The following is a 24920-nucleotide window of genomic DNA, read 5'->3' as shown; positions in this document are numbered from 1 at the left end:
AAATTCGCTACAGAGTGGCAGCCCGAAAACTCAAATCGGGGATCTGGCGGACCTCACCGGCGATGGCGGAATGAACTGGACTCCTTCTTGAAGGAGTGGCCAGATACAGCGCTGGACAAAGATCTGCAGAGCAATTGGGGGAGGCCTTTGCCCAGCAGAGGGACATGAGAGGCTCCAAACAATAATATATATTATAGTTTTAACGAAATGATTGTGAGAATAAAAAGCGCTGACGGTGTCCTTGCGGTAAGAGCGTGCGACTTGCAATCCGGAGGTCGCGGGTTCAAACTCCGGCTCGTACCAATGAGTTTTTCGGAACATATGTACGAAATATCATTTGATATTTACCAGTCGCTTTTCAGTGAAGGAAAACATCGCGAGGAAACGGGACTAATTCCAATAAGGCCTAGTTTACCCTCTGGGTTGGAAGGACAGATGGCAGTCGCTTTTGTAATTCTTACGCCAATTCTTGCGATTAGTTGCCGAGACGACCCCAGGCTCCCATGAGCCGTGGCAAAAAGCCGGGACAACGCAAGGAAGATGATTTATTGCTGTCTTACTCGTATTTATTTGATTATTTAATAAATTCGAATATTATTCTTCTTAAACTAAAGGGTAAAATATATACTTACATTTAAAAATCGATCTTATAATAATCTGGTAAATCTGCAAACATCACAAATATTAGAAAACCAAAGCATCAAATTTCAACAAAACAATAGATTCTTACCATTATTCACGCATTATTCTCATGCCTGCATGGAAATGACAATCAATCACAATCTGTACATCATTCCTCGGCGCATGCTGGTAATGATATTGTATCGTTTGTGCGGCAAGGTTCCGTCGGGCAATATTAATGCCATGTGAAATGGGATGGGAATGCACATTATTTACAGACAATGCTGAGAAACAACGCCTCGCAAAGGGGGTGAAATTTTTCTTTCGCTATTTTATTGCAATATTAATGTAGGTAAATGGAAACACTTATGTTCTTAATAATAAGCAATTGATTTTGTTGAGTGCAGGTATGTATATGACTAAACTACACTAACTTTACTGAAAGATTATATTGTAAAATTGGGTTTGAATACAATTAATTCGTCCATCTGAAAATCGATAAAAAAAACTCATATATGTAAACTGAAACATTTATTTTTAAATATATTATTAAGTAATAATATATTTTTAAAAAATTGTTTCAGTTTATCTTTTTCTTAAGACCACCCTACACTAGCTTGAGTGTCGGCGGCTAGTCACTGCTATATGGAAAATGCCGTCGTCGTACAGTTGCGCCAACACTGCGTCGAGCAGCAGCCATAGCGTTGACTGGACGCCGACGCTCGGGAGAGGCTAGTGTGTGGTGGCCCTAAGGTTCAGTATTAAAAAAATATTTTTTTTTTGGATTATATGAATGCAGAGACTGTTTTTCCGGCATGAACGAAGATGGGAATGATAAATGAAGTAATGATCACGAACATAATGACAACGGTAATGACATGACATGACGTGACAGTCAACACGCTACTGACTTTCTTTCTGTCATCGAGAGCCATCGACATTGACAGCATCGCCAGGCCAACCTTTCTGAGACCACTTTGCACGCCCTGTTGAAATAAATTGTTAAATAAATAAAAAATACACATAAATACGTACAATATAGGTAGAACATAAAATATATAATACAGATTAACATGTAATATTTTATTACATACGCATTTCTAATATAGACCGCGGGCCAGGAGTATATTTCGTCAGTCATCGCTTCCCGGCTGATACGTTGTCAGTATTTGTCAGTTTAAACGATGTTTTAAATTTAAAAAACCGTCAGCCGGTTGTATCGCGGAGGAAAAACCGTCAGCGGTAAAATAAGCATGTAAAAAATACGCGCCTTACCACTTTATGTCCGCAAAGTATGCGTAATGTGTAAATTGCGTAATCAGTTTATTTGAAACGCCTGATGAAATGCTACATGCAAAGGTTCATGATTTTTTATTGCTATCATAAAAAGGTAAAGCGCTTATTTTTTACATGTTCATGAGACTAGCTGACGTTCTGACCACCGCGATATAACCGGCTGACGATTACTTTAATTAACAATAGCATCTGAACTATCATCTGACAAAGTAGCAAACGGGAGGCGATGACAATTTTTTTTATGTGTTTGGTGGCTGCCTTTTCTCAACCCACCAACGGAGCGGCAACTGACGTCCACGATGGTTCATCATACATAGCCGTTAACCACTATACGAGTTTTCACGAGGCGATTAGTCATGGAAATCTGTTCCTGGTCGCGGTTTAATATATCATCAGGTGACACGCAAAACTCACTATTACAAAAAAAATATACAAAAATTAACCTTATTTTATTAGTAATATGGTTCATTGTGGATATGAACTTGTGGAGTTCATTATTGAGTTTTGCTTGTCATCCGACGATATCTTAAACGTTATACTGCATAGTGCAGGCGACGACAAATTGCATCTCGCGAGCCGCATGCGCCTCTTCGCACCTAAACTTGCGGCTCTTCGGACCTAAACTTGCGGCTCTTCGAACCTAAACTTGCGGCTCTTCGGACCTAAACTTCCGGTTTTTTAAGACACCCAAACAGTACACTTAGATTAGATCAAGTTGTTTACTTTTTGTTTTTTTTTTCTCGACTTGCATCACCTATTCATATTATTTGTTTTTTTGCCGTGTCTCCCATGACGAGGAACATGACGAGCGGCAAGACGAGTAACGTGGCCATATTACGTCCCTGCTAACTTCCCTTGTCACTCGTCGAGTGTGTAGCCGGGATATGAAAATTTAACATTTGTAATAACACCTCCTAACTTTGTTCTGTTCACCTCATTGCAAAGTTAGCTCAGACGGACTCTAGAAAATATTTTTTTAGTTTACCGAACAGTGACTTATATGTTACTTTGTAAAGGCGGGCCTTATGGCCACCAAGTATGGTGTGTCACTACGCCGCTCTCCACGAATGCAAGTCAAACATGCAGTCCAACCCAACTGCCTCTAGTTGCGACTAATCGCGCGCGTGATAAGAACTCATCAACCAATCGAGTTGTAGCATTCCACCCAGTGTTGGCCTAACGTTAATTAGAATTGAACATAACCGTACGTTCAATTTGTAATGGTTAATGATCAATTCTAATTCACGTTCGGCCAACACTGATTCCACCGAGGCACACCAAACGAGAATGTTCGGTCAGAACTATATAAACGGGCCTAGGTATCTTTATTTAGTAATCTTTGGTGCCAGAGCATAGGTAGGTGCGTATTTTTATAACAAAGTCTATTTCTATGAGAAATGTTGGACATTAAGAACGTCTAGGTTATATAGGACATGGCGACGTGAAGTCATAGCGCTAGTGGTCTGAAAGCAAAACATATAGCTCCTATTTATTACTAGACGACAATAACTTAAAGATTTCCTTGTCGTAAAATATCTCTCATATATTTAAGTATTTATAAATATTTATATATTATATATATCGTCGTCTAAGTACCCTCAACACAAGCCTTATTGAGCTTACTGTGGGACTTAGTCAATTTGTGTAATAATGTCCTATAATATTTATTTAATATTTATTTATTTATTTATATGTACTCTAAAGTAAGTTACGCAGACGTAGCGAATATATCAGAGTCATGTATTTAAGTATTTATAAATATTTATATATTATATATATCGTCGTCTAAGTACCCTCAACACAAGCCTTATTGAGCTTACTGTGGGACTTAGTCAATTTGTGTAATAATGTCCTATAATATTTATTTAATATTTATTTATTTATTTATATGTACTCTAAAGTAAGTTACGCAGACGTAGCGAATATATCAGAGTCAAACTCGCGGTAAGGCTACTGAATAGGTGACGAAGCACAAAATTGTTGCGTCGACAATAGTACATTACGATACAAGTGCGAAAAATAGGTAATTCGAAACTAGTGGCGATAAATTAAAACACGAAAGAAGGGAGAGTTTTAAATCGACACGAGTTGCGAATTACCTATTCACACATGTATCGTACAACGTTTTACAGTACATATGGCCCTTTAAATGTTTGACACAGTAACGTAATATGCTAATTTTCGCACTAGTGCGGTAAAGTAACACTGTATAGCTATAAAATACCTAATTTCATCATATAACGATGACACTGAAGTATTCAATTGATGTAATTATACAACAATAGTTTGTGATGTATTGCAAAATAGTAATAAACATTACCTAAATACTTCGCTTTTATAAAAATTACTTACAAAACTAAAGCTAAAATTCTTAGTCTAGGTCACTTAAATCATATAGTGTTTTAAGGTTATTTTATTGTCAGACATCAAAAAAGAAAATCTATATTTTTGCTAGAAATTCCATTTACACACATTTCCATTTATACACAGATAAATATTACAGTGTTCCCCACACTATAGTCAGTTATGTTTTAGCATTAGAAAGAAGGTAAGCGATTTTGACGTGTCTTCTTATTGTAAAACACTTTTGGAAAAGAAGTCACGGCAAATAAGTCACAATTATAAATCATATACGATCAATTACAATATTTTGCTTTTATAAGTAGTAGTAACTGATTTTTAAAAAGGGTTTTTCAATAAAGAGATATGCTATGATTGTTTACCTTTTTCCTAATGCAAAAAAAAACGAACAATAGGCACAGCCTGGGGGCCTACCGCCCAAACCGAAATTCGCAAATTGCGGGGATCTTTCTCATTTACTCTCACTAAGACGTAAGGACAGAGAAAAATGCCCGCAATTGACGAACATAGATTTTCGCGGCGATAGCCCTGTTTCGTAAGGAACCAGCCCGCGTAGCCAACGTGCATATCGTTCACGCTCCGTGGCGAACGAAACGCAACTGTCACAGTCGCACTAATATGGAAGAGTGATAGAGAGAGATGACTACGCTACGCTGCGGAGCGTTAACGATTGTAACGTTGGCTACGCAGCCTGACCGTACAAAATTGCCAGAATATACGCGGCACGCAAATATGCAGGTTCTATAAAATAAATATTATAAATGTTTATTTATTTATTTAGAAATATTATAGGACATTATTACACAAATTTACTAAGCCCCACAGTAAGCTCAAGAAGGCTTATTGTTGTGTAAAGTACTCAGAACAATGCCTTTATAAACTTAAACTAAGGCAAAACAAAGGAAAAACAACAGAGAAAAAACATTTTGTATTGCTTTAATATAATGAGTTCTATATAGAAATTAAATCCTCAAAACAAGCCGGATCGACTGATACCATCAATAAAAACTTGTCATCAATTCAATAGCATATTACGTTGTGTACGTAAATACATATGTAGAGATAAAAAAATGATAAAACTATGTATTGTTATCTACTCTGTGCTAAACTTATTACTACGACTTCTCCGGAACTTCAATTGGTGACAATTATAAATCGTTAGTACACGATTAGGTAGGTACCTAAATAAAGGTCGATCGATAAAATTTGTTTCTGACAACACCATTATCAGTCCTTCATGGGCTTGATGTATTCATTATTGAGCAGTTTGGCCCGAAATAAAAACAATATTTGTGAATATTTTTATTACTTGCGATTTTTTTTACAAAATGTCGAAATTAAAACTACAATCGGGTCGTTTTCGACGTAATACTAAGCCTTTCTCTTCTCTACAGCACTTTATTTATTCCTAACACTCCTGTAGGGCTAAGATGGTCGGCTCTTTATCATTTGTCACCATGCCTGTCACGTTCTAACAAGTACGTAAGCGCGAAAGTGACGCATAGTGACAAGTGATAAAAATGAAACCATGATGTCACCGCTGGTTACCTTAAAAAGCGGTTTAATTTTCTTTCGTCGGTTAGGTGTTATCAAAATCTTCTTGCACCTCGGTCATCTAGTAAGTTCTACAACAAATCCTTCACTTTCCAGTCTGTAAGAATATAGAATGCTTTGTCCATATTGTTTGTATTACGAACCTTTCTTTAGTAGTGCACGATGAATATTTATTATTATTATTATTAATCATTTAAGTAAAGCTAAAAGTATTGTCTTCAAAATATCCTCTTTTAGGTGCACAAACACAAACCTTGGATTAAATTATCTAAAAATGCCGTAGTAAAAAAAGTCAATGTATTTTTGGACCAACCTGCATATTGATCATACCTTACTTCACCTTACAAATCATATTATTTGTCCAACATGAGAGAAAAAATGGTTTTTACTACAAGCCCTTATTTTGAGTCTCGAGCAAGCGAGTGATTCTAAAATTCCAATACAGGATGATTCAGGAGACGTGAGCAGGATCAAGCCTGCATATTCGGTAAATTATCAGCAACTGTTTCGTACCAGTATTTGTGAGATTAACGTTAATTTAATTTTTACTGTTCAAAAAATAGAGTTTTATTTTATTTACGATTTTTATGGGCACCCTCTTTGTTTTATCCATAATAAGTGACAAATTGAATGTCATCGGAGTGTGGTTACTTTTATAAAATCGTATCTCACTCAAGTGTGACATTTTATTTTCTTCATAATCAAAGTGCTGTCATAACGGTTAAAGAGGTTTTATCTTTGTTAATTAATTGTTGTAGGGTGTCCATGATTGTAGATAATCAAATTTGTCCTTAAGAAAAAGTTAAATAACAGATAAAAAGCGTGATTGTTTTACTTAAATATGATGGTGAACGATTCATTAACAATTACTGATTGTGTAGTCTTAGTCCAGCTCACGTCTCATGAATCACCCTGTATAGTATCTTGAGCATAGCAAGTGGATCGATATTCGTATCGTTGTCTTGTTTTGGATTTGAACCACTCTGTCACGCTTGTATTTCTGTATATTATAAAATAAAAAAAGTTATAAAAGACGAGTGCTTTGCATGTCTTTTTAGCTGTAGATTACATTTAACATGAGAAAAATTTAAAACTAAATTTCATCTCATACAAAAAGCTACACTCCGTCACATTTTTGGGGACAAAAAACAAGAAAGAACCAAAAGAATTTAGACCCAAGCACTCAAAGGCACGAGGTGCAAATAACTTTGGTCTTGCATTGTAAAGGTGATAAGATTTTTATTGTATACTATTTATAATTATAATTAAGTGAATAATTACAAATTTATTAATATTGTCCTATTCTGCCTTAAACACACTCCTAGTTCAGGCATTTGTAAGCTTTTCCTTATCCTTAATCCTTAGTCTTTAAGGCGCAGGGTAGGGCAAGGCATTCTCTTTTGCTATTGACATATATCTAAAAACGGGCCTTACGGGCAATAATAATGGGGCCAGTACAGCGGTGTCACGCACACGTATTCGAGCCAATCGTGCAATCTAACGCCATAACGCGATTGGTTAATAAGTTCGCAACACGTTGCGTTAGACTGCACGATTGGCTCGATTCGTGAGTGACACCACTGAACTAGCACCATTTTTAGTGCCCGTAAGGCTCGTCCTTAGATAATGTCAATGTTTGCTCACTGTTTTCGCGCAGCAATGCTATTGTTTGAACAGTTTGAGCTGAAATCCGGTATTAGCTGCACTCAAGTTCTTCGTATAGTCGAATGTCTTAAAAGCCGTACCTACTAAACTTGAGTGCACCTAATAAAAGGCTTTATGGAGCCAGCTTAAGTATCAAAGGAGCGCTATCACCGACCACCCAGTACAAACGCGTTATTCCATTCGCTTGAGTACTTGTAGTGGTAACGGTGCATTGACACCGCAGTTGGGTCAAACGAGGGTGCGGAGTGTTAGGGTCGGCAACGCGCATGTAACTCCTCTGGAGTTACCGGCGTCCATAGGCTACGGAGACTGCTTACCATCAGTGTAGTGTCTGCTGTCACTATATCTATGCCTAGATATAGTGACAGCTGTGGCGCTGTCTCGAGCACGCGGATGTGGGTAGACAGTCCGATGACAGTTACAGTTACGGACGGACGTCAGCCGAACTATGCTTGTGTCCAACTGACATAGTATTAAAAAACACATTTTAGAATAAAACCGGCCCAGTGCGAGTTGGACTCGCGTACGAAGGGTCAGTGTACCATCACGCAAAAATGGCAAAATCACTGTTATATGGGATAAATATTTATTTTATTCTGTTTTTTGTATTTGTTGTTTTAGCTGCAAAAGAAATACATCATCTGTGAAAATTTCTACTGTCTAGCTATCACGGTTCATGAGATGCAGCCTGGTGACAGACAGACAAGCAGACGGTATGTCTATGTCCGGTATGTATGGTAAGACGGTGTCTACGTAATGACGGGATGTGCTCCCTTGTGACACAATCTACTAATAAAATCTAACATTTAAGTTACAAAAATAGGTAAAAAATATATTTCTTTGATTATTTTTTAAATTCAGCCCAACCAAATGAGACTTAAAGGAATTGTCATAGGGACCATCATTTGGCGCGAAAGCACAGAGAAAGTAATAGTCCTACCGTACAGAAAGGAAACTTCCTACAAAACCGAAGTTTGACAGCGATTCAGGGTCAAATCATGTTATTCCTTTCTAATGTATAGAACTTTCCCTTTCGGCTATTTAGGGTTGTCAAAATTCGAATCATTTTCTTATCTTTGGCGGTGCACGCAAAGGGACATCAAGTTTTACCCTAATAATTGCTCGTAGCAATGCTGAGCCGAACGGAGCCGGTCACTCCCGAACGCTTTAGTTTTCCCCCAAACGAAAGCATAAGCGAAAGGTATAACTTTTCATTACTACTTACCTACTCACCTCGCGGTCAAAGTTACACAGGTTCTAAACATGACTTACCAATGCTCTGTACGCATACGTAATAAGACCCCATATCGCCGCAGAAAAACAGTCGCACGCGCACCCATATACTATACTCTCCCACTCTCACACGTGCGGAAACACTCGTGTAGAAGCAAGACAAACAACCGTAATATCACAAAGGTTAATTGATGGATCGGATTACAGTGATATCAGCCTACCTCAATGTAATTAGTCGTGAATGTAAACAATTGAAACATAACAAACTTGTATTGACTTCATCTGATCTCATGCGGCTATTATGGAAACCTAAACCTTCTCTTCATCATATAGGAGGCAAACGAACAGACGGTAACTGATGGTAAGCGATTACCGCCCATGGACACCCGCAGATTTGAGTCGTTACTCCTACATTTGCACTTAATATAGAATTATAAGACAAACGGCTATCGGCTCTTCAATCTTTTATCTCCATTCTGGTCTGCCGGATTTTGAAAGAAAAGAACACTTATTTTTTTAAATTTTTTTTAAACATTGTCTAAAAAAGCACTTTTTTCGTTACTAGATGGCTGTGAAGGATTTTACATGTACGAAATCTACACATTTGGGTTCGTCTTTGACGTGACTAAAAACTGGTCAGAGATTTTAATTTTAAACTATCTAACACAAAAGTTATGGCCAGTAAACCAGTTTTTTTTTTTGCCTAAAATTGTTCAACTTTGATGCCAAATATCTCGAAGACAGTGAACTTTGAAGTAAACATGGAATACTGTATTGCTTACAGCCGTTGCTCTTAATATGATCACCTACAAAAAACATTAAAAAACTAAGGGATTTAGATCGAAGGTCATTGGCGTTGGGGACCCCCTTAATGTGTCTGGGTTAGCGTTTTTCATAACTATTCCAAATTTTAAATCGATAGCATAATTGGTTCTCGAGATATTGTTGTGACAAACAGACAGACGAACGGACGGACAGAGTCGCACCATATAAGGGTTCCTTTTCTACCTTTTTGGTACGGAACCCTAATGACATCCGATTGATTTGAAAAAATATTGACAAACGAAACGGAGGTAAAAGTAATCACTAACTACACATAAAAATGTTAAAAGCTTTTTTGGTCAAAGCAATGAACAAACAGTTATTTTGTCACTCTGTTATAGTTTGTTTCGATATTTCACATTACGAAGTCATGACAACATAACAAAACTTAAAATTTTCGGTACAATCAATAACTAGCTGTTCTAATCGCTTGTTTGACAAGCAATCAGTCTGACGCGATAAAATGATAAACGATAAAACTGTCAACCGTAAGCGCCGTCCGTACGTCAGTCAGTTATCAATCTCAATCTGACAGTTTGCAGTGGGCGCGATAAACTGATAAAAGTATCGTTACTTTTGCGTTACCTGGCGTGTGTGTTCCGTTGACGACTTTACTGAGATGATAAGATAATTATGTTAATAACACAGCTAAATATCTTTTCTGTGACTATTAATATTTTTGATTGCCATACAGTGATTTGCACAGAACAAATAGCTGGTTTCGTAGGTAATACCTACTAGGTATAGATCATGTCATTCACGAAGACATGTGGCTTGACTCGTAATGTCATATTATTAAGGGTTAGATTAGACAAATCTGCGCGTCATCGTGGAGGACACGAACTATAATATAGGTACACAGCACAGTTATCGTGAGCGCATACCGACCCGGATAAGTAGGGCAGCACTGCAACAAGTGCTTACGCCCGGGTCAACCTCGGCCCGGGACGGACTATAGGACAAAATTTACAGGAACTTCTAGGTCACTAGACTAACAAAAATTACCTTGGTTTTTGACCACTGAGAAATTGTTTCTTTTTATACTACGTCGGTGGCTAACAAGCATACGGGCCGCCTGATGGTAAGCAGTCACCGTAGCCTATGTACGCCTGCAACTCCAAAGGAGTTACATGCGCGTTGCCGACCCTAACACTGCACCCTCGTTAAGCTCTGGCATCCTTACTCACTGGCAGGAACACTATGAGTAGGTCTTGTATTATTTGGCTGCGGTTTTCTGTAAGGTGGAGGGTGGCGTACTTCCCCAGTTGGATTCTGCTCCAGATCTGTGCTGTGCCGGTGGTGGAGTGTTATAGACGAAAGTCAACTGCCTCGAAACCGCCTTTCCATACAAATAATCCTCATTTTCCTCTTTGGATAAACATTATTAACTTTTGACACAATTTCATGTAAAATAAGAACTACGTGTGTATGAAAAAGCGGTCGACATCGTCCTCTTTCCTCTTAACGCAAAAGATTACACACCTTTGGCGCGGGAGCCCTTCGACCGTGGACTGTTTACTACATTTGGCCGAGCACAATGTATGAATGACCTTATATGGAAATAGTTTGTCGACAAACGTCAATCGAAAAGAAAATGTACTGTGTGAAAAAATGGATACTTATGAAATCGACTGTATTATCTACTTTCTTAAAAATTCTAAATTCATGGCATGCTTTTTTAAATCATATGTATAATAAAGTTAAATTTTTCGAACTGCTCTCTTTATTCTGTAGCAATTTTAGGTTTTAATAGAATAATATATTTAACTTTAAAAAAAGTTTAATTATTTATGAAGCCAAATATATATCATCTATGGGTACAAATACTTACCCGTTCATTGGTAAACTAACTTAAGTTTACTTTCTTAGTATACATTTTAAAAGTATATTTATTAAAACGCATAAAATACAAAAAAGAATATAACTAAAGTAAAGAAACATATCTAAATACATATATTTACAAATAAAAAATGGGGGCTAGCTCGTCGCCCGATGGTAGGGTGCCCAGAAGGCTGGTGGCATTACCGCGCTGTATGGCGATGCCAATTCGCTGGGCAAGGAAAGAACCAGCCCTCTGGTCACCCGTAGCATCAATGAGACGCTTCGCCAGCTCTCTGAAAATACAATGGGCTCCGGGTCCCCAGGGTCCGAGGGTCTCAAAAGACGCTAGTGTACACGGCAGGGATCGGAAAACGGTATTTTTTGTATGGGAACGAAAACGGTATTTTTCCGTTCTTTGTTAATTATTTCCGTTCTAATTTTATTGGGCAATCTAATAATACGAAGTCGTTATCTAAAAACACAACCGAGTCCTATATTTGGAGTATAAAATAAACCGAAATATATGTTTATTTCAAAGTTTTTCCAAAAAACCGGTTCCGATCCCTGGTACACGGTGGCTCTTAGCTTAGGGTCTTGCTGCGTAGTTGCGTCAACGATTATTTTAATTGAAAAGTTAATTAATGACAGGTATTTTAATAGGTATTATTGTAATAATAAGGCCTGCAGTATTCGCAGTACCGAGCGACATTTTCATAGCGCTGACTAGAAGCCGACGCTCAAAAGACGCTAGTGTGGGGTGGCTTTTAGCTTAAGGCCTCGCTGCGCAGTTGCGTCAACGTTGCGTCGAGCAGCAGCCATAGAGTTGACTAGACGCCGATGCTCAAAAGACGCTATTGTACACGGTGGCTCTTAGCTTAGGGCCTCGCTGCGCAGTTGCGTCAACGTTGCGTCGAGCAGCACCCATAGAATTGACTAGACGCCGACGCTCAAAAGACGCCAGTGTACACGGTGGCTCTTAACTTAGGGCCTCGCTGCGCAGTTGCGTCAACGTTGCGCCGAGCAGCAGCCATAGAGTTGACTAGACGCCGACGCTCAAAAGATGCCAGTGTACACGGTGGCTCTTAGCTTAGGGCCTCGCTGCGCAGTTGCGTCAACGTTGCGTCGAGCAGCAGCCATAAAGTTGACTAGACGCCGATGCTCAAAAGACGCTATTGTACACGGTGGCTCTTAGCTTAGGGCCTCGCTGCGCAGTTGCGTCAACGTTGCGTCGAGCAGCACCCATAGAATTGACTAGACGCCGACGCTCAAAAGACGCCAGTGTACACGGTGGCTCTTAACTTAGGGCCTCGCTGCGCAGTTGCGTCAACGTTGCGCCGAGCAGCAGCCATAGAGTTGACTAGACGCCGACGCTCAAAAGATGCCAGTGTACACGGTGGCTCTTAGCTTAGGGCCTCGCTGCGCAGTTGCGTCAACGTTGCGCCGAGCAGCAGCCATAGAGTTGACTAGACGCCGACGCTCAAAAGATGCCAGTGTACACGGTGGCTCTTAGCTTAGGGCCTCGCTGCGCAGTTGCGTCAACGTTGCGTCGAGCAGCAGCCATAAAGTTGACTAGACGCCGACGCTCGGGAGACGCTAGTGTGGGGACTGTGGGGTGGCCCTTAGACTGTGACCTTGTGGAAGCAATTATAGAGATATAGGTACCTTTCATTAGAAAAGTATACCATGTTGGCAGATAATTTTGGAGCGTTGTCTATTACGCTATTTTGATGCCAGTACTTTGTATCTAAATCGATTAAATACTCGGTATTTACACTTAAAATATACACCTAATTCTTTACTTCCACACAATAGTAGTACAAAACTAGCCTATACCTAAAACGAATTCATACAAAAATGAACCACTTAAAATATGCCCCTGCTTATTTGTGACTAGCAATGACTACATAAGCAAAGATGGTATTTGTTGCGGAAATCAGATGATCTAATTTTAAACTCAAGAGACGATCCATCTATAAATAGATTAAAACAATTGCGTATATGTACCTTGACTTGACAATAGCTCAACACCATAACGCGGTATCTGACAATGTCACCCGGTCGTTGACACTTGGTTTCATTCATTCATTCGATCAAAAATGAATGTACCTATGTATAATGACGCAGTCAATTTAGTTGTTTATCTTGTGAAAACTACATTTTATTTAGTTGATTGGATTGCCGTGAATAATTGTTTTTTTTTTGTGGAATAGCTGATTTTATGACACATTTATTCTAGTAAGAAAAGCGTGGTAATTTATACATCCATGCTTATTGTTTACAGGCACGTTTTAAATGTTTACCGTAAATAAACACAATCGTTACTAAGTTACTAGTGCCTATCGGTTTTGTGCGATAACACGTGCACTGAATGACGTTTATGGAAAATGATTTAAAACCATTGGAGGATCATGTCATTTATTAAATAAGGAAACATTATGCAAAACATATATTTACAGATACGGACGTTACGAACGCTCTAATTTATGAGACGTGCATAACCTTAATGATTTATGGAATATGCGAAGCTTATCGTACGTTAATTGCAGTTCCGTTAACCTTTGGGTTTGTTTTGGCTGAGCAAATATAACCTACAAATAAAAAAAAACATTTACCAAAAATCCTTATAAAACGGATGTATGGACGAGGTCGTAAATCAAACCAAAACATTCACGCTTATAAAGTTTGCGTTTAGAAATAAATAAAATTGACTTTGCTTACCGTTTTTACTTCACTGGAGCTCGACTTTGCAGTTGACATTGCCTTTATCATCCTGCTGGAGTTATCCAGAAAACACTTTTGGATACTCATTGCTCCTTTTTAAACACAACACTACACACACAAAAAATTACATCATTAACACTGCAAACTCTAGCACTGCACGTCACTACTACGGGCACATTAGATACGCCATTTAGACACAATAACAATCACATTTCATACGAAACCCAGTGCGCGGCGTGTTAGGTTATATCCATTGATTTGACGTAAGAAAGTTTTGCTGATGAGTTAGAGCAAGGCACGCGCGCACAGAATAATGGCCGAGCTCGACTGCGGCAGTGAGCGACCGGCGAGCGCTCGCAGCGCCCCTACCGCGAACAAAGGAAGGTCGTGGTTTAGACCACTAGCCACACCTATGGATATGGTCATAACTTTTTATTCACCCCTGCAACGCGGTGACCTCTTTAGCGGGTCCTTTATCAGAACAGGTTCCCTCCCCAGATAAGATAAAGTTAGCATAACTGTTCCAACCGAGCCCAGATTTTTTGTCGCGATATTAAATGAATGATTTCCGCAGTACTACAACAGGTTTACATAAGACTTCTAATAAGATCTGCGAAGGTAATACCTATTAGTAGCATAAGTACGTAAATTATTTAGCAAAAGTAATTACACATATAAATTAGAGGGATACCTTTAGAACAAGCCGCAAAATAATCTAACTAAAGATATTACGCGAAAGCCCAAAGGGCCTAGTTTATAAAACAGACCTATTTTATTCAGTTGTACTTATACACTAAAATGCTGTAGAACTGTGGAAAGAGATTTTATAAGATCTATTATAATCATCTACATGTAGATACGCCTACTTTATTGTACATACATACCTATATATATATATATATATATATATATATATATATATATTATTTAATTTTTATTGCATTTTCCTTTTCCTAATCCGTAATGTCATCATTTCGTCGTCAACACGATACAGAATACAGACGTTCATAAACTAGCGACCTGCGGCTGTTGCACGGTTGCATTTTTATCAATTTCCACTATGCCTTTCACGTTCTAACAAGTATGTAAGTGCGAAAGTGACAGGCATAGTGACAAGTGATAAAAATGCGACCGTACTACAGCCGTGGGGTCATTTCTGAATATCGATTTTATTATATGAACAGAATTTATTTTTTATACGTCAGGGCAAACAATTTAGTTTATATAACATAAAATAAAGCAACCAAGCGAAAGTAAACACAAAGCTCTATTTAAATATCAAAGAATTGTATAAAATGGATGGCTATATACGTAATCGTAAATGGTTATATATAGGTAATCGAACAGAATGAATGCGACAACGGCAGTTAAAGTCCAATTAAATACCCTCATAAAAGCAGCATGTGTTCTATTAATTGTACAAACGGTACTTTCAGGCAAATGAATCGCTGGAACAGTTGTACCACTTGTACCTATTAACGGAATACTGTATCTTCTAGTGTTTTTTCTTTAAGTAGGTTTAGTAGGTACACCAGTATATATTTAATCACATATTAGATATTACACAAATATAAAAAATGTAACGAATTAATGTACGAATAATGCTTCTGGAAACATAGTATGGATTCATTTTAATCACGTTTTAATGCATGTTTGTAAATGTGACGTTTTCAACCAAAACAACCGGTCCGGCCTAGTGGCAGTAGTGGTGGTAGTGGTAGTAGTAGTAGTGGGTAGCAGCTGCTTAAGAAGCCGACGATCCCGGGTTCGAATCTCGGTAAAGGCATTTATTTGTGTGATGAACACAGGTATTTGTTCATGAGTCATAGGTGTTTTCTATGTATATAAGTATGTATTTACTTAATTTGGGGCTGGGTAGATTTGTGTAAGATTGTCCCCAAATATATTTATTTATTTATATTTAATTGTACCACTTTGTCGATTTTCGATAAGATTGATTTCAAATTGAAGCTGTAAGGAAATAACGCCTTATTGACAACCGGCAATAAGTACCCTTATAGTACAAAATGGCACAAATATTTTTTATTTAAAATACCTAGCTTATTAGTTTTAATGAAAATATAAAAGTAACGAAATTACAGTATACAGTAAAAAAATCTGTACAATAGAAAATTATCCAAACAATCTAACAATAAGAACTAAGAAGTAAACAAACATTCAAAATTCATAATAAAATTATAAATGCAAATCAGTTCAAGGCATTAAGACTCAAAGCCAATTGTGAACGCATTACAAATTAGTAAGTGTAGCATTCTTGATTGCGCCGATTCATTACAATTTATGAATTTCGATTCGGTCCTCCCTTTGTTAATAAAATTAGCGTCTACATTTCGTTTTAGTCTGACTTAAATTTAATAAATTAAATCGTAACGGTTGAAAGGGAATTTAATTCTGGTATATTTTACTGCTGACAATGTTAAGTTGTAATACCCCTATTTTAGAAGCTTTGTCGCCCATAATTTTGCAATTTTCTTACCATAGCATTCTGAAACGCACTGTTCAAACCTGTCCACTTAAACTTCACGTCATGGAGAAAACTAATTAGCATTACCGTATTAACCGCCAAGATAAGGCTAAGAACTGATAATAACCTGAGGAGATAATTATGATCTACTTCATAATAATCCAAACAGCGCATAGATATGTTGTCAAAGAAAAGGTTAGGTTCAATTTTACCACTAAACCTAAAAACTCTTGGAAAAGCTCATTCGGCTCAACACATAGGTATAAAGACACCGAAGATTAGAATTTAGATATCGCTTTGCAAATTATCCGGAAATTTTCCGCTAAGTCAACTCCTAAGTGGCCTCGGTACTTTGACGAGAAATTTTATGCAAAACGAACCCTAGAAGAACTGGAAGATTTATAGAACTTACGATTACGAACAAGAAGTCAAATAAATTTAAAAAAATATATTTATCCGAGTATCTGATAATGTTCTTGACGTTAAATGTTCCTAAAGAGAAAATACACAAAACCTGCATGCGTAATTCTGTAATTCCGTACCTACTTCTTACAACTTGCAAACTAGCTTTAAATTTCAAATTTTTGACTTTGATAGTATAGTAGCAACTGAAAATATGAATACGAACAATATCCTAAAAATATGTATACGAGACGTTATTGTCCATACTATTAAGGTGTATAGATATTTTTGGCACTTTGTCATCCGTATCTATATTTTCAGACATAAATGTACCAAGTGTTTGCCATTAGCATATAAAATATTAAGCTACTTCATTTAATACAATGTGTTTATAGACCACGATCATAAATATATGAAAAGTCGGAAACGTGAGAGTCCGTTGTCACTCTTTACGACTCTCTTGACCCAATCTCAGTAAAAATTGCCAGGGGTTCTGTGAAACCTTGGGACGGACGTGATACACTTTTCATCAGGGAGCAAATTTAATGTGATACTTCGAAAAATATCTTCCTCAACAGGATATATAAATTAAAGATAGTGCCGTAATGTACTTTTAATGTTCTGAAACTATCCCGACTTGGCGTAACGTCATTAACGCCCCGCTGTTTATACCTATGATATTTGTTTTATAGTCTAGTATATCACCATGTTCATAAATTCCAGTGAACAGTGTATTAAACCTAGTTTACTTCCTTGATCGTTCAAAAATTAGGTAACCAGTTATTAAATACATTTAGAATATAGATACAGAATAGCTACTTACAGACCTACCGAATTTTCAAAAGTTATACTTTTTTGAGAACTCTGAATTTCACATTAGTATTGCAGATTTATTTTAATGTACTCTCTGTATAACGAACCGTAATCATCTTAAACTTTGTCTCTAACGCTGGAATCGCGAATTAAAATAAGCTATAATGGCGAAATAAGAGCATTTCGCCATTATCGGTTCGGTGCCTTTTGAGATTAGCGCGGCCATGCAAGATGCTTCCTTTTACTCGTGCAATGTGCAAAGTATGTAGTGAGCGATAACGATCCTTACAACGTTATATTACTGAAACGATGTATGTTAAGGAATTTTCCCATGAACTTAATTTCTTTCAAGTCTTGCCTGAAGACTACGTGTGCGTTTCAAACAACACAGGCATACATGAGGACACGAAGAGTTATTAAACAACTATGTTATACTCTACACATGTGGACACAATGAAAAGGCTATATTCATATTTTTAAATAACTATTATAACTAGAAGACTAGTGTTAGTGCTTTAATGTGCAATAAGTGTCTTATAATTAAAATGTATTGCTTGAACAGATATTTTAAATAGTTGGAACAGCAACCGAAATGGAACACCTACAATCTGAGTCCGTTGGAAATGTTGTTATTGGTAATAACCTTAAGAGTTAATTTAACATATCACAAAATTTTATTGGATTATCCAGATAGATATCGTACACTTCAGCCACCTATAGCCGCTGTAAAACAACTTTACATTATAGCAACACGTCATAGGTAGTTAGGTTCACTAAATTTTTGCCAGCGTACGTTCTCATCAGTTCGAGGGGCATTCGCTAGATGGCGCTATAATCAAAGCTTTCAACACGTGCACATTGCGTGACTGTTTTGGTTCCATATGCCATATCGTTTTATCATTGGCAGATGATTACAAACAGTGTTACTGTTACAGTGTTCTCATAACTGTCGTAGCGGGATCTTGGTACTGGTGAGTGAATCGGAATTTTGTTTTTCAATTTACTTTTAACCATCCGTTAGTCGTTACATTGTAGAGTAACATTATAATAACATTAGTGAATATACTGTTGATAAAGCAATCTTAAAACTGGTTTATTATTAAATTAATAAATTTACTCCGACATTATTAATGTTAATCACCTATCAGTAAGTAGGCATCTGAGACTTACTATAAATAATAAATTCACTACCAGAATTTCGTTATCTTATAATAGTGTTTAGTAGTATAAATTAAGAATAATAATTAAACTATAGAATAGTGTTTAGCGGGATCAAATAGTTTACAATAAAATTTAAATTTAAAATATAGTGAACCTGAATTGTCAAGTTATTTCATTCAATTCATTCGGTCAAATAGGAAAAGTCACCTACGCGGTTTTTAATTATGGTTTTAAACTAGACTATAGCTAACATTAAATGCTTATGTATATACTAATACTAGCGACCCGCCACGGCTTCTCACGGGTATGTATTTTACGTATAAACCTTTCTCTTGAGTCACTCTATCTATTAAAAAAAAACATCAATATCCGTTGCGTAGTTTTAAAGATCTAAGCATACACAGGGACAGACAGACAGCGGAAAGCGACTTTGTTTTCTATTATGTAGTGATTAGATTTAAGATAAGAATTGTCACTAACACAAAATGATCCATGTTGCTCATGAATAAATGTATTTATTAATTCATTATATGGACAAGTTCATTCACTTTTTTCTCTCTCTCTGCACCAATTGTGTCTCTGTTTGGCCCTATGGTTGACTGGCAGAGAATGCCATTTGGCATTAAGTCCGCCATTTGTACATTGTTGTATATATTTTGTGTTCTCCTGTTACATGGATATTATTATTATTTGTATGTCTTTCCATATCTCGGGACCATGGGGTCCCGGACCTTTGGGAGGCATGCGTGGGGCCGAAGCCAACAGCGCAGAGGCCCTTTTAGACAAATTTGATGTTATGTAATACACCAGCTAGAACCCATTCACGGGTACAAATAGATACCCGTAAATCGGTCCCAGCTGGTGTAGGGGCTATTGTAAATAAAGTGGATAAGAGGGCCGGTTATGGTGTTGAACTTTGGCTGGTCAAAAGATTGGGCTATTGTAAAGAGGTCCGGACACCTGCCATAACAATGCTTAAACACGTTATCGAGGCAGACGGTGACTTGCCGCTGACTAGATGGGCCCCTGAAACTGCCGTCGTAAAGACGACCAGGAGCAACACCGGTGTGAGCGGCTCAGGGGTGTCGAGAGGTGTGCGCCGCTTTCTACCCAGTGGCTGATAACAGCCACTGTGCCAACTCGCGTCTTATGCATCTTTCACTTCCACCCCCGGAGCATATAGCTCTAACGATTCCCCTCTGGACGGCCAATGAAGGCAAGCCAGAGCTGAGAGTCCTGCGGGTCCCCTTGGGGTCCACTCCGACCGACAAAGACACGCCGGAGACGGAGACCCTGACCGACTCTCGGGAACACTCGGGTCCGTGGGGTCGTTACTCCCCAACAGCTCGCCACAAGCTGCCCTGCGGGCTTATTATTATTATTATTTAAACTTTATTGCACAAAACAAGGATTTGTTTCATAAAATAAAGGAAGGTATGTAGATATTTCATAACAATCAGTCAGATTTATTAATTTCTACTACCTGAGGGTTGTCTGGAAGAGATCGCTTTTTAGCGATAAGACCGCCTGTTGTTGCTTAGTTTTTTTATGTTAATTGCTGTATTTAATCATGTTTTCATTGTGCACAATAAAGAATATGATTATTATTATTATTATTTATATAATATATATTCTCATTTCTTTACTAATTTTATTTTCTTTTTCTTTTGTAAAAAAATCTGAAAGAGCTACGTATTTGTATGATTTGATGTACATATATATTTTTAAATCAAATTTCTATAAAGAAAAGTAGCCACTGTACGTAATTGCTTCATTTCTATAGTAATCTAATTGTATATTTTCTTATTTAATGCATGTTAATTATAATATGGAATGCTTTGAAAAGATATGTCCCGCCGAGTTTCTTGCCGGTCCATATTGGGATACCCTCCTCCAATAGAGGGGGAGTTTAATTCTTCTCGGGTCAGAGGTGTAGGGTTAGAGCGGCGTAGTATTTGACGTTCATAAACGCATTGTAATGTAAAAAAAAAAAAAACATTTTTATTTAGTTTTGATTAATAAACTATTTTTCTCGTTATCTAAAATAGTTAATTAAGTAAGTAAGTATTACTTACAATATTTTCAGAGCACCATGGCCCCCGGCACGCCCAACCCCGCCAAGATGCTGCTGCGCAACGAAATCTCCTCGCGCATCGCAGCACTGTCTACTGAAGAGAAGAAAAGACAATCCAGGGTGGTCTACGAAAAGGTACCTATTTATAATATGAGATTACGTCCAAGTTTACTTTGAACCGACTTGAATAGAACAGTGGGGGGCAAATGACCGAACGGGATAGTCTTATGTATCTTTCAGTAGGAGTAGCGGAGAAAGCGCTATTATTGCTTGTAAATTTTAGTATGGTTTATGGTGGGCAACAACCCGGCCAAATTTAGTAGTTTATTTTTGGTATGTTGTCAGGAATGTTAAAACGTGTTTTTAATTTTACGGGCGCACGCGCATAGCACTATCTACATATATGATCCTAACCATCTATGAATAGAACAAACTGAGGTCGAATCATAATAAACGAAATATATTCATATACATTTTACATGACTTAATGATGACATTGTCACACTTTGTTATTTGATACATGAGAATTGGCTTGGTCCAACTCTAGGTATTTCATATTATAAGCCGAAAGACTAAATTTTCACAATGCCCAGTCCCCAGTAGAAAGACAATAAAGGATCTACAATAAAGTAAGCACTCTATCATTAGACGAAAGTCCAGTGTAAAACAAAGGCCCTTAAAATGCCCCTAAATCTTCAAACAAGTCGTTTGCTGTGGACTAAATACCTGGTTCCTTGTGCTTACTTAGTTTTTTCAGTGGGGCATTTCGGTCATTCCCGGCTCCGTTCGGTTCACCACAACACACAACTTGACGTCCCTTTGCGTGCACGACCTTATATAAGATAATGACTTGAATTTTGATAACCCTACATAGCCGAAAGGGATAGTGCCATACATTAGAAAGGGATAGCATGATTCGTCCCTGTATCGCTGTCAAACTTCGGTTTTGTAGGAAATGTCATTTCTGTACGTATCTGTGGTTTTGTGTTTTATTATGGAACAAAATGCAGTATAAGTAGGTATCTAATTATCCACTTGTTTTCTGCGTTACCAAACGCCAGGTTTTCGTCGTGTATTTCCTTATATTTCATCACACTTGCTCGTAAACAGTGTTATTGTATGCCAGCATACTGAGATGGAATGAGCTATATTATGCCCACGGACGGTAATAGATCTTTTACTTTAATTATAACTTTTGGGCATATTGGGCGTAATGTTTTTTTAAGTAGGTATAAATGTGTTTTACTTTTAAAATACTGACATTTATAGATTTTTTTTGTGTATATTTATACATTTTTAATCTAATTAATTTAATAGCCGTATAAAATATTTTTACACAATTTTCAATCGTGGCTGAATGCCGAATAGGTCTGTGCCTTCGATACCTAACCTGTCAAAAATGACAATATGGCTGACGAATGTTTGAAATGTCACCTTCAAATTTAGTTTTTTCCTCACAAGTGTAATGAAAAACATTGTGTGTGCCAGTTGTTCCACGGGCGGTACAAGAAATACGAACTCGTGTTAATTAAGCCCTCGCCTTCGGCATCGGTCTTAAAATTAACACTTGTTCATAAATTCTTGTATACCGCCCTTAAAACACAATGTACTATTATATCCGTAATTCATGCTAACATAGAGCTATAATTTGCAGGTTATCAACCACCCCTGGTACAAGTCGTCGAAACGGATCGCGCTGTATATGAGCACAGACCAGGAGGTGGACACCTCGCCGCTGCTGCTGCACGTTAAGGCCAAGGGTTGGTTCAGTCGCCATCTTTTCTTGCCGGTCCATATTGGGATACCCTCCTCCAATTGAGGGGGGTATTTAAATCTTCTCGGATCAGAGGTGTAGGGTAAGAGCCGGTGTAGCTTTATTTGACGTTCATAAGCGCATTGTAATATGTCTACTTGAATAATAAACTATCTTTATCTTATATTTATCATCCGATATATCAGAGGGCCTAGGCAATATGCCAATCGTTTGAGCCGTAGCGAAAGAAACGGTAATCTCTCTCTATCACTTCCATATTTGTGCGATAGAGAGACATTAGCATATCGTTCGCTACGGAGCCAACGATTGGCATCTTAGCTAGGCACCCAGAGTAGCCAACGTGCTCGTAGATAACTTAACATGCCTTTATTGTCAAAGCGTTAGTAGGATGGATGTTCAGATAAGATTTAACACATGCCGTGTCGCTCGTCGCTAAAAGCTAAAAAAACTCATTCATCATTCATCGGTCATTTCATTCTCATGCTCCGAAAATGGGTCGTTGTTGTTCTAAAAAGTACGCAGAAAATGATATACGTTTTCTGCACTAGAGCATTTTACTTTCCGAGTACATTTTTTTCTTTTATATTACGATAAGTTTAGTAGTTAATATTCGATATTAATAGTAGATTGATAACCAAGGGATGAAAGGCACTCATTTCTGTCGAGGTAGTTTGAAGCACGAACACAATGAAAGCGCCAATAGTTCGAGTCTGAAATGGTGCCTTTCACCCGAGTTAAACACTCTACTTTTCAATTCGAATACGGGGACAGAAAAATAAATGTTTACTAAAAAAACATGACTATAAGTATAAACTTTTATAGTATTTCCTGAGGATACTTTCAATTAACAATTTAGGTAAAAGTATCGTTATTTATGTAATGGGGAGTTAAATATTTCTAGGCTTGTTGGTTTCGCTGTTTTGAAAAAAAAATTGCTTTGCAAATGTATAAAAAAGGAACACCTATAAACCTCGTTTATCATTGTGCCAATAACATACTAAAAAATCATGGGAATGGAAAATATTTAGAAGTGGAAAAACGTTATCTCCGTTTCTATTGACGATCACGTGGTAATTCCCGCTTAAGTAGGAATACAGAATCTTCACTTTCCATTTCATATTTTTTTTGTATTCTAAAGGGGCGGCCTTCGTACCCCAGTACGCTGGAGGGCACATGAAGATGCTGCGAGTGGAGGCAGGAGACGAAGCCAGCATGGACGTCACCAAGCACGGGATTGCTCAGCATAAGAAGGATGCCACCAGAGACGACGCTTTGGAGTCAGGTGACTTTGTTACTACCATAGACAATCCTGCTTTAATACCATAGTAGAAATTACTTGGGTAACAAATGTCTGTCTATACCGTGCTACTACCATAGACAAGCAGCTTTCCAAATGGTCCAAACTGTTTCCAATTCGTGAGTTTCTTAGAACTTATATCCAACAAGCTGTGTAGCCAAACGTGCCAATCGTTAACGCTCCGTAGCATATCGTAGTCATCTCTCTCTATTACTCGTTCATATTAGTGCGACAGTGACCGTTGCGTTTCGTTCTCTACAGAGAGTTAACGATTGCCACGTTGGCTACGCAGGGAGTAGACCAAGGGTGACGGAAAGCATCGTCAAAAATCTGGACTGATCTCAACATAACATTGGAAGGTCGGGCAGTCTCTTTCGTAAAAATCATTGTCTGTAACGATGTTGGCATTCAGTTACTAAAACAGGACCCCGGGCTCCTTAAGGATGTCCAGGTAAGCTCAACAAAGAGGAAGAGGACTGCCTTAGACTTAGATCCAAAGTAAGCTGGAGGCCACATGAAGATGTTGCGTGTGGAAGCAGGACACAGGAGACGAAGTCAGCATGGTCGTCACCAAGCACGGGATACAAGATGCCGCCAGGAACGATGCTTTAGAGTCAGGTAACTTTGATGTTACAATAGACAGCAAAGCAGCTTTTCAACATGGATCGTGAGTTGGATTTCCGAGTCGTGAGCGTGACATTCTTAGAACTTATGTTAAAATATCCCATTAGGACCGTATGGGTTGTAAAGTCAGATGGAAGTCGCTTTCGCAATGAGTAATTCTTGGGATTTGGTAACAGAACCCAAGGTCCTTAATTTT

At 37.8% G+C, this 24920-nt stretch overlaps 2 protein-coding genes across 3 annotated transcripts in view; one reads left to right on the top strand and one right to left on the bottom strand.

The window, feature by feature from the left end:
• The window catches only part of LOC133527836 (transient receptor potential cation channel trpm), a 399070-nt gene extending 384450 nt beyond the window's left edge, over positions 1 to 14620 (bottom strand). Inside the window, exons 1-2 of the mRNA XM_061865024.1 lie at positions 14092 to 14620; positions 1533 to 1607 (exon numbers count right to left, since the gene is read on the bottom strand). Of these exons, the coding sequence (XP_061721008.1) occupies positions 1533 to 1607; positions 14092 to 14181 (165 nt within the window). The 5' untranslated portion in view covers positions 14182 to 14620. The remainder of the gene's footprint in view (positions 1 to 1532; positions 1608 to 14091) is intronic.
• The window catches only part of LOC133527846 (5-formyltetrahydrofolate cyclo-ligase-like), a 49180-nt gene that overhangs the window by 22394 nt on the left and 1866 nt on the right, over positions 1 to 24920 (top strand). The window contains exons 1-4 of one of the 2 annotated variants that reach the window (XM_061865039.1): positions 18336 to 18765; positions 21042 to 21164; positions 22684 to 22789; positions 23942 to 24085. In XM_061865039.1, coding sequence (XP_061721023.1) covers positions 21048 to 21164; positions 22684 to 22789; positions 23942 to 24085 — 367 coding nt within the window. In that variant the 5' untranslated portion in view covers positions 18336 to 18765; positions 21042 to 21047. Of the gene's footprint in view, positions 1 to 18335; positions 18766 to 21041; positions 21165 to 22683; positions 22790 to 23941; positions 24086 to 24920 lie in introns of those variants that run through there. The other variant, XM_061865038.1, reaches the window with a different exon arrangement.

The sequence above is a fragment of the Cydia pomonella genome, chromosome 18 (genome assembly GCF_033807575.1).
Source record: "Cydia pomonella isolate Wapato2018A chromosome 18, ilCydPomo1, whole genome shotgun sequence".
Lineage (NCBI taxonomy): Eukaryota > Metazoa > Arthropoda > Insecta > Lepidoptera > Tortricidae > Cydia > Cydia pomonella.
Note: the sequence above shows the minus strand (reverse complement) of the source record. Positions and strands in the feature narration are given on the sequence as shown.